This window comes from Ornithorhynchus anatinus, chromosome 14 (assembly GCF_004115215.2).
Source record: "Ornithorhynchus anatinus isolate Pmale09 chromosome 14, mOrnAna1.pri.v4, whole genome shotgun sequence".
NCBI lineage: Eukaryota > Metazoa > Chordata > Mammalia > Monotremata > Ornithorhynchidae > Ornithorhynchus > Ornithorhynchus anatinus.
The window spans coordinates 42,205,096-42,217,346 of NC_041741.1; the positions used below are offsets into that span (position 1 = coordinate 42,205,096).

At 47.8% G+C, this 12,251-nt stretch overlaps 1 protein-coding gene across 7 annotated transcripts in view; it reads right to left on the reverse strand.

The window, feature by feature from the left end:
- LARGE1 (LARGE xylosyl- and glucuronyltransferase 1) overlaps positions 1–12,251 on the reverse strand; it is a 349,906-nt gene that overhangs the window by 38,715 nt on the left and 298,940 nt on the right. For all 7 annotated transcript variants that reach the window (XM_029078653.2, XM_029078655.2, XM_039914014.1 and 4 more), the window contains one exon: positions 7,383–7,538. In XM_029078653.2, coding sequence (XP_028934486.1) covers positions 7,383–7,538 — 156 coding nt within the window. The remainder of the gene's footprint in view (positions 1–7,382; positions 7,539–12,251) is intronic.

Below are 12,251 nucleotides of genomic sequence, written 5' to 3' on the forward strand. Positions count from 1 at the left end.
TACTGTACTCTCCCAAGCCCTTAGTACAGTGTTCTGCACACAGTAAGCATTCCCTAAATAGTGACTGACTAGTTGATTGGAAAGGATCAGTGGTTAGGGAAGCAGATTGAGCCAAATGACACAGGTTCCATACCCTGGTTTATTGGGTACTATGAAAAAAAAATGTAGTAACTCTTGGGCTGCTATTTAATCGTTATATGGACAAAATGGTTGACCTAGAAGACCATATGCCTTCCAAGAGCTAGCTCCCTAAGACAGAGTTGCAGTGATGGTCCTCTTTGAGATTGGTTGCCTGGAAAGTATGGATGTCATCTGTCTTGTCTTACGCTCCGACCCACAGCAACTCCATGGACACATCTCTCCCAGGACGCCCCACTCTCCACCTGCAGTCGTTCTGGTTGTGTATCCACAGAGTTTAATTAAAATGGGGTAAAGAGCAGATAATAAAATCAGGAATCTTTCCCCTCTGATAGCGAGAAAACAAAGAAGAAATGGATTAGGCATTGAGAACGTGAAAATCACATGGGCTTGGGATCGCTCTTCTGAGGAGGGTCTAGTTCCTACTGAGAATGACAAATCCCATCTGAAGAGGATGACACTGATAACTAATATGGCTACCTTATCTCTTGATAGATAAGCTTTTTCTATCTCTTTCGGAGAATGGGAGGAAAACAGGAGGGGAAAAAAAATCCAACTTTAGCTTTCGATAAAGTGTGTAGCGGGCACTCGATAAATATTAATGATGACCAAAAATATGTTCTGATTTGGAAAAAAAAAACCAATAGGGAAAACGAGAGGAACAAAATATTTCATCAATCTGCTAAGTGCTTCCCCAAACTGAAAAAGTTCAGTGGTTTCAATGATCCTTGCATATTCTCTTTCTCTCATCCCCAAATTCCCCAGAAAGACTGACAGAGAAACAAGATTTATTTGTAATCTATTCAAAGAGGTTAGAGCTGTAGGCACCTTTTTCAACCACCGGGAAAACAAATGGCGGATTAGAGTAGCATTTTCCCTGGCAGAGAGAGGAGAGCACAGGACCCGATCAATGGAGGGGAATCCGTTTTAGACCTACTGTGCATCTTTACCTGCTGCCTGACATGAGAGAAGCAGCGTGGCTCAGTGGAAAGAGCCCGGGCTTGGGAGTCAGAGGTCATGGGTTTGAATCCCGACTCTGCCCCTTGTCAGCTCTGTGACTGTGGGCAAGTCAACTTCACTTCTCTGTGCCTCAGTTCCCTCATCGGTAAAGTGGGTGTGACCTCACGTGGGACAACCTCATTCCCCTGTATCTACCCCGGCGCTTAGAACAGTGCTCTGCACGTAGTAAGCGCTTAACAAATACCAACATTATTATTATTATCCCACAGGATTGCCCTGCCCAAATCCACTACAGGTAGAGACTGCTTCACCTACTGTTTCTGTCCAGGTGAACGATCGGTCAATCAGCGGTATTTATTGAGCGCTCACTATGTGCGCAGCACTGTCCGTGGCACTTGGGAAAATAGAAAACAATAATATTGGTAGATGTGACCCCTGCCCACAACGAGCTTACTGTCTACTGCAGGAGACTTACATTAAACTGAGTTACGGGTAGGGGAAACAGGAGAGTATAAGGATAGAAGCAGCATGGTGTAGCGGGTAGAGCAAGTTCTAATCCCACTTGTCTGCTGTGTGACTTTGGGCAGGTCACTTCACTTCTCTGGGCCTCAGTTACCTCATCTGTAAAATGGGGATTAAGACTGTCAGCCCCACGTGGGACAGGCACCGTGTCCAACCTGATTATCTTGTATTCATTCAATTGTATTTATTGAGCACTTACTGTGTGCAAAGCACTGTATTAAGCGTTTGGGAGAGTACAACACAACAACAAGCAGACACAATCCTGCCCACAACGAGCTCACAGTCTAGAGGGGGAGACAGGCATTAATACAAATGAATGAGTAGGTAAAATAAATAAATTACAGATAAATACGTATGTGCTGTGGGGATGGGAGGGAAGATGAATCAAGGAGCAAGTAAGGGGGGCACAGAAGGGAGTGGGAGGAGAGGAAGGCTTAGTCAGGGACGGCTTTTTGGAGGAGATATCTACTTGCATCTACCCCAGTGCTTAATACAGTGCCTGGTACACAGTAAGCGCTTGAGAAATACTAACATTATTATTTTATGTACATAAGGGTTTGGGGGCTGGGGCAAATATCAGAGTGCCTAGGCGGTACATGGCCAAGTGACTACGTTGATGCAGAGGGGAGGATGAGCAGAACAGTGTCCTGGGACGGGACACTGATGAAATCTTTCATCATGTGGCTTCCGAGCAGGTGTTTCAGGAGGCAGAATGTAATTAGCCAGACTGGAATTTGGCCAATCGGCTATGGCTAATGTCCCCTTTCTTAAAAAGTGCCCTGGGTCCTCTATCTAACTCTAATCACAGGAACCCTCAGTACTTAACCACTCTCCCTGAAGAATCACCTATCTCTGACCCCTGTGAGCCAGACTTGCTGGGTAATCTACTCCCGGGGTGTTATTTAGGCGGGTTGAGCGGTGCATTAACTCCTTCAGGCCCCCAGAGAACCATTCCATAATTGACCGCTCTGTTGTCCTCAATGATACCTCTGCAATCTGCAAAAGGTAATGGGTTTGGCCCGGTTCCGCCAAAGTCTCCCCAACTGCCTGGTGAAGTCAGGACAAGGTGAGCATTATTGACTGGTTTCTTGGGTGGGGAATGTGTCTGCCAACTCTGTTATACCGTAGTCTCACAAGTGCTTAGTACAGGGCTCTGGACCCAGTGGGCGTTCAGTTCGTGTGACTGATTGACTGAGAAATTTAAGGGTCTTGTTCGTGATCACTCCACGGAGGGCAGGCCCAACTCGGACTCTCTATCTGGCGGATTTGGCTTCCTTAACTCGAGGACATTCTTCAAAGGCTCAATTTTCTGCTTCGATTTTGACTCTGACTACACGGCTTTTTCTAAATGTCATTTGTTAAGCGCTTCCTATGTATTAAGCACTGTTCTAAGCACTGGGATAGAGGCAAGTTACCAGGCCAGATATAGCCCCTGTCCCATATGGGGCTCACAGTCAAGTAGCAGGGAAAAGAGATATTAAATCCCTCTTTTATAGTTTAGCGAACTGGGAAGTCGAGGGACTCGTCCAAGGTCACACAACAGGCAAGCGGGGGAGACAGGATTAGAACCCAGGTTCTCTGGTTACCAAGTCAGTGCTTTATCCACTAGGCCACGCTCCTTTGTAGTCTGTTCCAGCCAAATCAATGAGTGCTCACCCCTTTTCGAAAGAACCAGGACTTCCCAAGTGAACAGTCAGGAAGCCAGGGAGGATGGTCTCTCTCTGCCCCTGGGCTTTATCCGTCAGTTACCGACCCACCGCCTCTGAAGGCTGGCGGTGACCGGCGGCAACTCACACAATCACTTTTATGAACATCCAGGAACGGAACGGGGCGCCGCGTCCTCCTGGCAAATCATAACGTGGTCTGCCCCGACCTGCCTCACAAGACCCGGGGAGCCCAGGAAATCCAGCGTTCCGGCCAAGGAAGGTGAGAGCAGCCGCTCTTAAGGTGAAGTGACACTGCGATGACATAGCTATTCTTCTCTCTTTCCTCCCTTGCAAGATTTCGCTCGAATTTCTGGCACAAAAGAAAAAAGCAGCCAAGCTTGAACTTCCCTTTGAGCCAGAAAGCGATTGCTATGGCACCTCACAGACATGGCTGGGATCAGGTGGATAAAGCAGCGTGGCTCAGTGGAAAGAGCCTGGGCTTGGGAGTCAGAGGTCATGGGTTCGACTCCCGGCTCTGCCACTCGTCAGCTGTGTGACTGGGGGCGAGTCACTTCACTTCTCTGTGCCTCAGTGACCTCATCTGTAAAATGGGGATTAACTGTGAGCCTCACGTGGGACAACCCGATGACCCTGTATCTACCCCAGCGCTTAGAACAGTGCTCTGCACATAGTAAGCACTCAACAAATACCAACATTATTATTATTATTAAAGGCCCCCCTCACCTCCACTCATTAGTACACCTCATTCGTCGCACCCTGACAGCTCTTGGAGTGGCCGGTGGTTTCTATTAGGAAGTCTATTTATTTGCTATTGTTTTAATGAGATGTCCATCCCCTTGATTCCATTTATCGCTATCGTTCTTGTCTGTCCGTCTCCCCCGATTAGACTGTGAGCCCGTCAAAGGGCAGGGACTGTCTCTATCTGTTACCGATTAGTGCTCTGCACATGGTAAGCGCTCAATAAATGCTATTGAATGAATGAAGTCGGCGATTCCCCCTCCTCCCAATTCCGGACCAGGGTCCCTTGGATTGACTTGCTCTAGAAGGGGTCACCAGCAGTGGGATTAGTCAAGAGGGAGATGGAGGAACACAGAAATGGCCACCATTAGAGCCTTTCCTCCCTCACCAGAGGTTATCATCATCTCAGGCTAAAACCCTTTCCTCGCCCTCCATGTTCGGGAGGTAGAACTAGCATCCCACTGGGATAATACCAGGCTGTCTCCCAAGTGCTGTCTAAGGAATTCCAGCATTTTCCCTCTGGATGTGACACTTTAACGCACGGGCCCGTGGGTGTTACAACAAACCGGACACTCGTGATTTTACAAAACAGAGGGGGAGGTGGTTGGGGGAGGGACTATTTATTTATCTTGCTCTAACCCTATAGCGAGGTCAACGGCCTGAAAGAGATAAACTTTACCCTCGGGGACAGACTCCCTCGTCAGAACAGGCCGGAGGTTTTTTAAAATGTCGGGTCCCCTGGGCTGGGTACCCCCGAGCGGGTGGGACACAGATGGGAGATCTCTCCCCGTGTCCAGCCCTGTTTAGATCTTAAAATGAATCACCTATTCAGCAGGGCATCTCTCTCCATTCCATCCCCTTCCTTTTCCAGAGCTGGGCTTGGGAGGAGGGGAACAGGTAGGAAAAATGCCCGTAACGTACTCTCCCCATCACTTAGTACAGTGCTGTACATACAATAAGCACTCCATACATACAATTCATTGATTCTGAGATTCGAGAGGCAGCCTGGCCTAGTGGATATACCACAGAGCTGGGAGTCAGCAGGACGTGGCTTCTGATCCTGGCTCCACCACTTGTCTGCTCTGTGATCTTGGGCAAGTCACTTCACTCTCCTGGGCCTCAGTTGCCTCATCCGTAAAATGGGGATTAAGGCCGTGAATCCCACATTGGACAGGGATTCAAGCAAACTGATTAGCTTGAATCCACTCCAGTGCTCGGTACAGTGCTCGGCGCATAATAAGTTAACAATGATAATAATAACGTTGGTATCTGTTAAGCGCTTACTATGTGCCGAGCACTGTTCTAAGCGCTGGGGTAGACACAGGGGAATCAGGTTGTCCCACGTGGGGCTCACGGTCTTAATCCCCATTTTACAGATGACGTAACTGAGGCGCCGAGAGGTGAAGGGACTTGCCCACAGTCACACAGCTGACAAGTGGCCGAGCCGGGATTCGAACCCAGGACCCCTGACTCCAAAGCCCGTGCTCTTTCCACTGAGCCACGCTGCTTTCTTACATATTCCATTATCCTTATTAATATGCTTGAAGCCAGGACTCATCTCTTCCTCCTTTATCGTATTCTCCCAAGTGCTTAGTAAAGTGCCTTTGATCGATCACTTGATTGACTGATACCCTTGGTTGCTCTCTGAGGTTAATCTGGCTTTTGACTTTCTCGCACCGGTATTAATATCCGAAGGGTATTGTTTCTCCCTTTCCGGCTGCTTTAGTGTAGATACGGTCTGATACAAAAGTAAGGGCCCTACAGTGTAGAGGGGAAGAATAAAAGTTTCACTGTATTAATAACATCTAGCTGAGAGCAACGGACACTCATTTTCTTGACCCCAAGCTTAGTTTCTACTAACATTAACAAACACTGAAGAAGTTGCTTTCCAACAGCACAAATGCCATCTTTTCTTACATTGCACACTGAAAACTACAAATGGATCTGGTCAGAGGCAAGACAGAGAGTCCGCCGTATACTTTATCCATATAGATCCACCCCGGAAGGACGTCGTCCCCCAAAGGAGTTCGCCTATCCCTTCCTCAAAATGTAAACAGGAGATCCATCATCTTGCATCTGTGTGTACTCAGTCATGTTATTCTAAAATTTTCTAAGCTCCTTTTGGGCAGGGAACATGTCTACCGACGGCTACATCGCACTCTCCCAAGCACTTAGTACATTCATTCATTCACTCATTCAATCGTATTTATCGAGCGCTTACCTTGTGCAGAACGCTGTACTAAGCGCTTGGAAAGTACAATTCTGCAATAAATAGAGACAATCCCTACCCAACAACGGCCTCACAGTCTAGAAGGGGGGAGACAGACAACGAAAAAAACCCGAAACAAAACACGTGGACAGGCATCGACAGTATCAATGTAAATGAATAGAATTATAGATATATACATATTCATAAAAGAAATAGAATAATAAATATATACATATATATATATATATATACAAATGCTATGGGGTGGGGAGGGGGGGTACCACAGTGCTCTGAACACTGTAAGCACTCGGTAAATACCATTGTTTGAGCTAAAGGAGCCCACCCAGGAATGATGTCTTTCAATCAAAGTATTTTTGAGCACTTACTCTGTACTAAACACTTGGGAAAATACAATAGCCTGGTATAGTGGACAGAGCAGGGGCCTGGGAGTCAGAAGGCTAGGGGTTCTAATCCCAGCTCTGCCACTTGTCTGTTTTGTGACCTTGGGCAAGTCACTTCACTTCTCTGGGCCTCAGTTGCCTCATCTGTAAAATGGAGATTGAGATGGTGAGCCCCACGTGGGACAGGGCCTTTATCTAACCCAATGTGCAGTGCCTGGCACATAATAGGCGCCTCACAAACACCTTAATTATTATTATTATAGAGTAAGTAGACACAATCCCTACCCTCAAGGAGCCTACTTTAGAGGTGGCAGGGACGTACTGTGCCAAACCCTGGATTCAGTCATTCTCTCAGGGACTGAGGCAGGACCAATTGATCGACTGGTAGTATTGACTGAGCACCTATTTCAAAACCCCAAAAGACAAACGTGTCAAATGACAACACTGACAGTAACAGCAATAATAATATTTAAGTGCTTACTATATGCCAAGCACTGTACCCAAGGTAGGGTCAACACAAGACAATCAGGTCAGAGACAGTTCCGTCTGGACTCGCAGTCTAAGGGGGGAGGAGGACGTGTATTTAATCCCCATTGAATGAGGAAACTGAGGCACAAGCAAGCTAAGCGACTCGTCCAAGGTCTCACGGAAGGCTTCTTCACAACTCAGTGTTTGAGTCACCCCTCAATCCCCGGCTCTCCTCGGAGGGCGTGGGGCCGGGCTGCCCACCCCCCAGGCCCCACTCACGTTTTCGCTGTTGACGTCGGCCTCGCTGGGGCAGCCGAACAGCTCGCGTCTCAGGAGGTTCCCGTCGTACTCCAGGAACGTCAGGTAGAGGTTGCGGAAGAACTCCACGTGCTTGTTCTTCACCCGCAGCTTCTTTGGGGAGTTCCAGTGGATCACCTGCCGTTGCGGGGGAAGAAGGCACAGGGACTCGTCAGGACAGGCCAACCAGCAGCAGATAGGTCACGTTTTCTCACCCTTGAGCCTCTCTTCTTCCCGTCTTTGGGGCTGGTGATGCTGCATCTGTGGGAAGAGGCTCCAGCAGGTTTTCCGGGAAATCCCGATAAATCAGCAGATCCTTCGTTCCCAGTCAGTCACCCACAAACACATATACGCTCCTTCCATCAGATTCACAGATTAGCACTGGCCTCAGCTGCCCCTTGCAGGTGAAAAATCAGCCCCAGTGAGTGAAAAATCTCAAGTAAAATGATTAAGTAATGATAATAATTCTGGTCTTTGCTAACCACTGACACTGCGCTAAGCATCGGCGTACAAACAATACAATTAGATCAGATACAGTTCCACATGGATCTCTCAGTCCAAAGGCATTGAAATCTCCATTTTACAGATGAAGTCACCGAGGGACAGAGAAGTGAAGAGATGAGCTCCAGGCCACACAGTGGACAAAGAGAAAAACGGGGATTAGAATCTGCGTCTCTTGACTTCCAGTCCCGTGAGTTTTCCATTAGGCCACATTATTTTTCAAGTGGATTTGCAACCATCAGGATAGTTGGCATCAGCAATTCCAAGACTTCATCCAGTGCCCTCTTTTCTCTCTCTGTGAGGGACAAATCTACCAACCAGGAGGTGAAGAGATAAACAGCGTGGCCTAGGGGATAGGGCACGGGCTTGGGAGTCAGAAGGATCTGGGCTCTAATCGCGGTTCCGCCACTTTCAGCCGTGTGAGCTTGGGCAAGTCAGTTCACTTCTTTGGGTCTCAATGATCTCATCTGAAAAATGAGGATTAAGACTGTGAGCCCCTTGTGGGACAGGGACTGTGTCCAGCCTTGTATCTACCCCAGCACTCAGTTAAGTGCCCGGCACAAAATAAGCGCTTAACAAATACCATTAAAAAAAAGAGAGAAAATACAAAAATGGGGAGAAGAGACAGTCCTTATCTGTCTCTGGCAGAGGATATTCGGAAGGGCAGGATGGGGTAAGACGAGAAAGTGAGGGTGGATTGGGGATGTTTTTGAGTGGTTTGCACTTCCTCAAATTTATCTGTACGGTCTAGATAAATCTGCATGTAGTTGCAGATAATAAAGAGAAGGAAATAAAATTCAGTCAGGTCTGCCAAAACCTGCTTTAATTATGTTTTTTGGATAGCATGCTGTTGAGAAATTAAGGCACATTCTTCCACTATCACACGTCTGCATTCAATGTGATGCGATGCTGTTGGAAATGATATTGCACATGGGTGTCTTGTTGGGCTTGGCATGAATACTGAAAAGAATGTGTTCATGAAAGTGATGTTCTTATGGAACACAACCCCTGTGTTATAGTAGAAAGGTATTCAAAATATACAGTGTATTTAGAATTTACATTTTGTCATGACACTTAAATGAATATCAGTAAAGCTGTTCAAAGCATTCGGGATAACATCCACAAAAGGTAATAATAATGATGATGATGCTGCTATTTGATAAGTGCTTACTACGTGCCAAGCACTGTTCTAAGCGTTGGAGCAGATATAAAGTAATCAGGTTGTCCCACATGGGGCTCACGGTCTTAATCCCCATTTTACAGATGAGGTACTGAGGCACAGAGAAGGAAAGCGACTTGCTCAAAGTCACACAGCTGATAAGTGGGGGAGCTGGGATTAGAACCCATGACCTCCGACACCCAACCCTGTGCTCTTTCCACTAAGCCAGGCCGGTAAGAGTCAAGTGTCATTATTGTGCTTTAGAGAACTTGGTACGTACACGGTGGGGAGACGGGGAGAGTGACAGGCAACTATAAAAACCTGCAGGTGGCCCAAACTGCATCCTGAGAGAAGCTACGAAGAAATGGGGCAAACAATGACAAAAGAGAAGGCAAGGGAGAAAAATGAGTAGCAGAGTAGCCTAGAGGAAAGATCGCGGGTCTGGGAGTCGGAGGACCTGCGTTCTAATACCACCTCTCGTCTGCTCTGTGACCTTGGGCAAGTCACTTGACTTCTCTGTGCCTCCGTTACCTCAGCTGTAAAATGGGACTTCAGACTGCGAGCCCCATGTGGGTCGTGGACTGTGTCCAATCTGAATATCCTGTATCTACCCAGTGCTCGGAACTGTGCGCATAGTAAGAGCTTAACAAATGCCATTAAAAAAAGAAAGGAGAAAGAAAAATGCCTAGCTGTGAAAAGTAGTCCTCTAGTTACTATAAAATGGATTTCATGATCTGCTGAAGGCTCAGATTGGCCAGACCAGATGTCATCATCACCTTTTGGAAACATGCCAGATAGGCCCGGGTGTTGTATTCTCCCAAGCGACTTGTACAGAGCTCCGCACACAAAAACGACTGCACTTGGGTTTGCTCCTTTTTTAACCCCTCTCTCAGCTCCACGGCATTTACATATGAATATATAATTACACACATACCTGTGATTCACTTAATGTTTATCGTCCCCTCTAGCCTGTCAGCTCACTTGTGGGCAGCGAATGTGTCTACCCACTTTGTTATATTGTGCTCTCCCACGCACAAAGTATGGTGTTCAGCACACAGTAAGGGCTCGATAAATAGGACTGACTGACAGCCTGAGTCTGGGAGGCAGGGATCTTGGAGCCACTGCTGATTTTCGATTTTTTTTTACTTTAACGGGGAACTGACAAGTCTTGTTGCCTGCTTGCTGTGTGTGATGGAAAGTGGAATGGTGATAAGTTGTTCTAAAGGTCAGTGGCCTCAGGGAAACTGCACTCTCTAGTCAGCTGAGGAGTGTTGGTTTGCCAGCATCCTGTTGGCTTCCAAATCACGGCACTTGATTAGGTAACTTGCAGATGTCTCCCAACATTCCTGGCTCCATCACATCCACTGAATTTCCTGGCTTGGGAAACGGAAACATTTTATAATAACTGTGGCATTTAAGAAGCAAATACTATGTGTGTCAAGCACCGTACTAAGCACTAGGGTAGATTATCGGGTCCCACATGGGGCTCACAGGAGGAGGGACGACAGGAAGCACAAAGAACTGGGGGGTGTCGACAGAACAAGTCAATCAACGAATCGTATTTACCGAGCTCAGGGAACTGTACTGTGTGCTTGGGAGAGTTCAATATAACGGAGTCGGTAGACAGGCTCCCTGCCTACGACAAAGGAGGGGAGACAGATATGAATATACAGAAAGGAACTACAGATACGCACACGGGTTCGATGGGACGGAGGGAGGGATGAATAAAGCTGCAAATCCAAAGGCAAGGGAGAGGGAGAAGAGGGAAGGAGGGCTTAGTCAGGGAAAGCCTCTCGGACGAGACCTGCCTTCAATAAGGCTTTGAAAGTGGGGAGAGTGCCGGTTTGTCGGATATGAAGAGGGAGGGCGTTCCAGGCCGGAGGCAGGACGTGGGCGAGAGGTCGGCGGCGAGAGAGACGAAATCGAGGTACAGTGAGTAGGTTGGCATTAGAGGAGCCAAGTGTTCGGGCTGGACTGTAGTAGGAGAGGAGTGAGGTAAAGTAGAAGGGGGATTGAGTGATTGATAAAAGAGTTTCTGTCTGCGTTCACCTCCCCCACAGCCTTCCCCGCGGATCTCCCTCGGGCTTTATTCATTCATTCAGTAGTATTTATTGAGCGCTCACTATGTGCAGAGCACTGTACTGAGCGCTTGGAATGGACAATTCGGCAACAGAACAGATACAGGCTAATCAGGTTGTCCCACGTGGGGCTCACACTTTTAATCCCCATTTGCCAAATGAGGTCACTGAGGCCCAGAGGAGTGAAGTGACTTGCCCAGGGTCACCCAACGGACAAGGGGCGGATGACGGAGGACTCCTATGCGATGCCCCGTTGCCGTATCCAGCCTACCATTTCGGTAAGCAGAGCAACCCGGCGTCACCAAGAGGGCCGCTGCGGACCCTCTGCGGCCTGAGCTCCCCATGCCGGTGAGCATCGGGCACCTCCTGGAAGTGATCTGATCGGACCCGAAATGCCCGTCAAGGCTCCGCCTGTGTACAGACTCGGAGCCTGCCTGCGATGAGCTGTGGAAAGTTGACCGGAATTGATTACTGTCGAGGAAAGTTAAACATTATCCAGCAGGATGGCAGAAGCCAATGTGATCAAAGGAGAAAAAAGAAACTCTATAACCCCGCATCAAGGACGCCGGGAAATACATTTCAAAGGTAGAAATGAAATCTCCACCCAAGGACAGAGCTGTCGGCTTGGCTGAGGTAAAAACCAGGCTTGTGCAGTCTGCTGGGATTCTGAGTCCGCAAAAAGAATTTACTGGGCTGAGGTGCTAAGGCAGGAGGTGCTCTGTAAACGCCAGGGGTGTGACTACAGGTCAGTCTCCTCGTGCTTGGGGGGTATTTGGCCCAATGTACTAATTCCCAGGGTCAGGAAAACCCAAAAGGTGATGGGATGACAAATAACTCTGCTTCTGTGGAGTCAATCAGCAGTCTTCCCCTCTAGACTGTAAATCCATTGTGGGCAGGGAATATGTCTGTTATATTTATATCTATATCTATCTATCTGTTATTCTGCCATATATAGAGAGACACACACACACACACACACACACAAGCAAGTCATTTAATTCTCTGTGCCTCAGTTACCTCATCTGGAAAATGGGGATTAACTGTGAGCCTCACGTGGGACAACCTGATTACCCTGTATCTAACCCGGCGCTTAGAACAGTGCTCTGCACATAG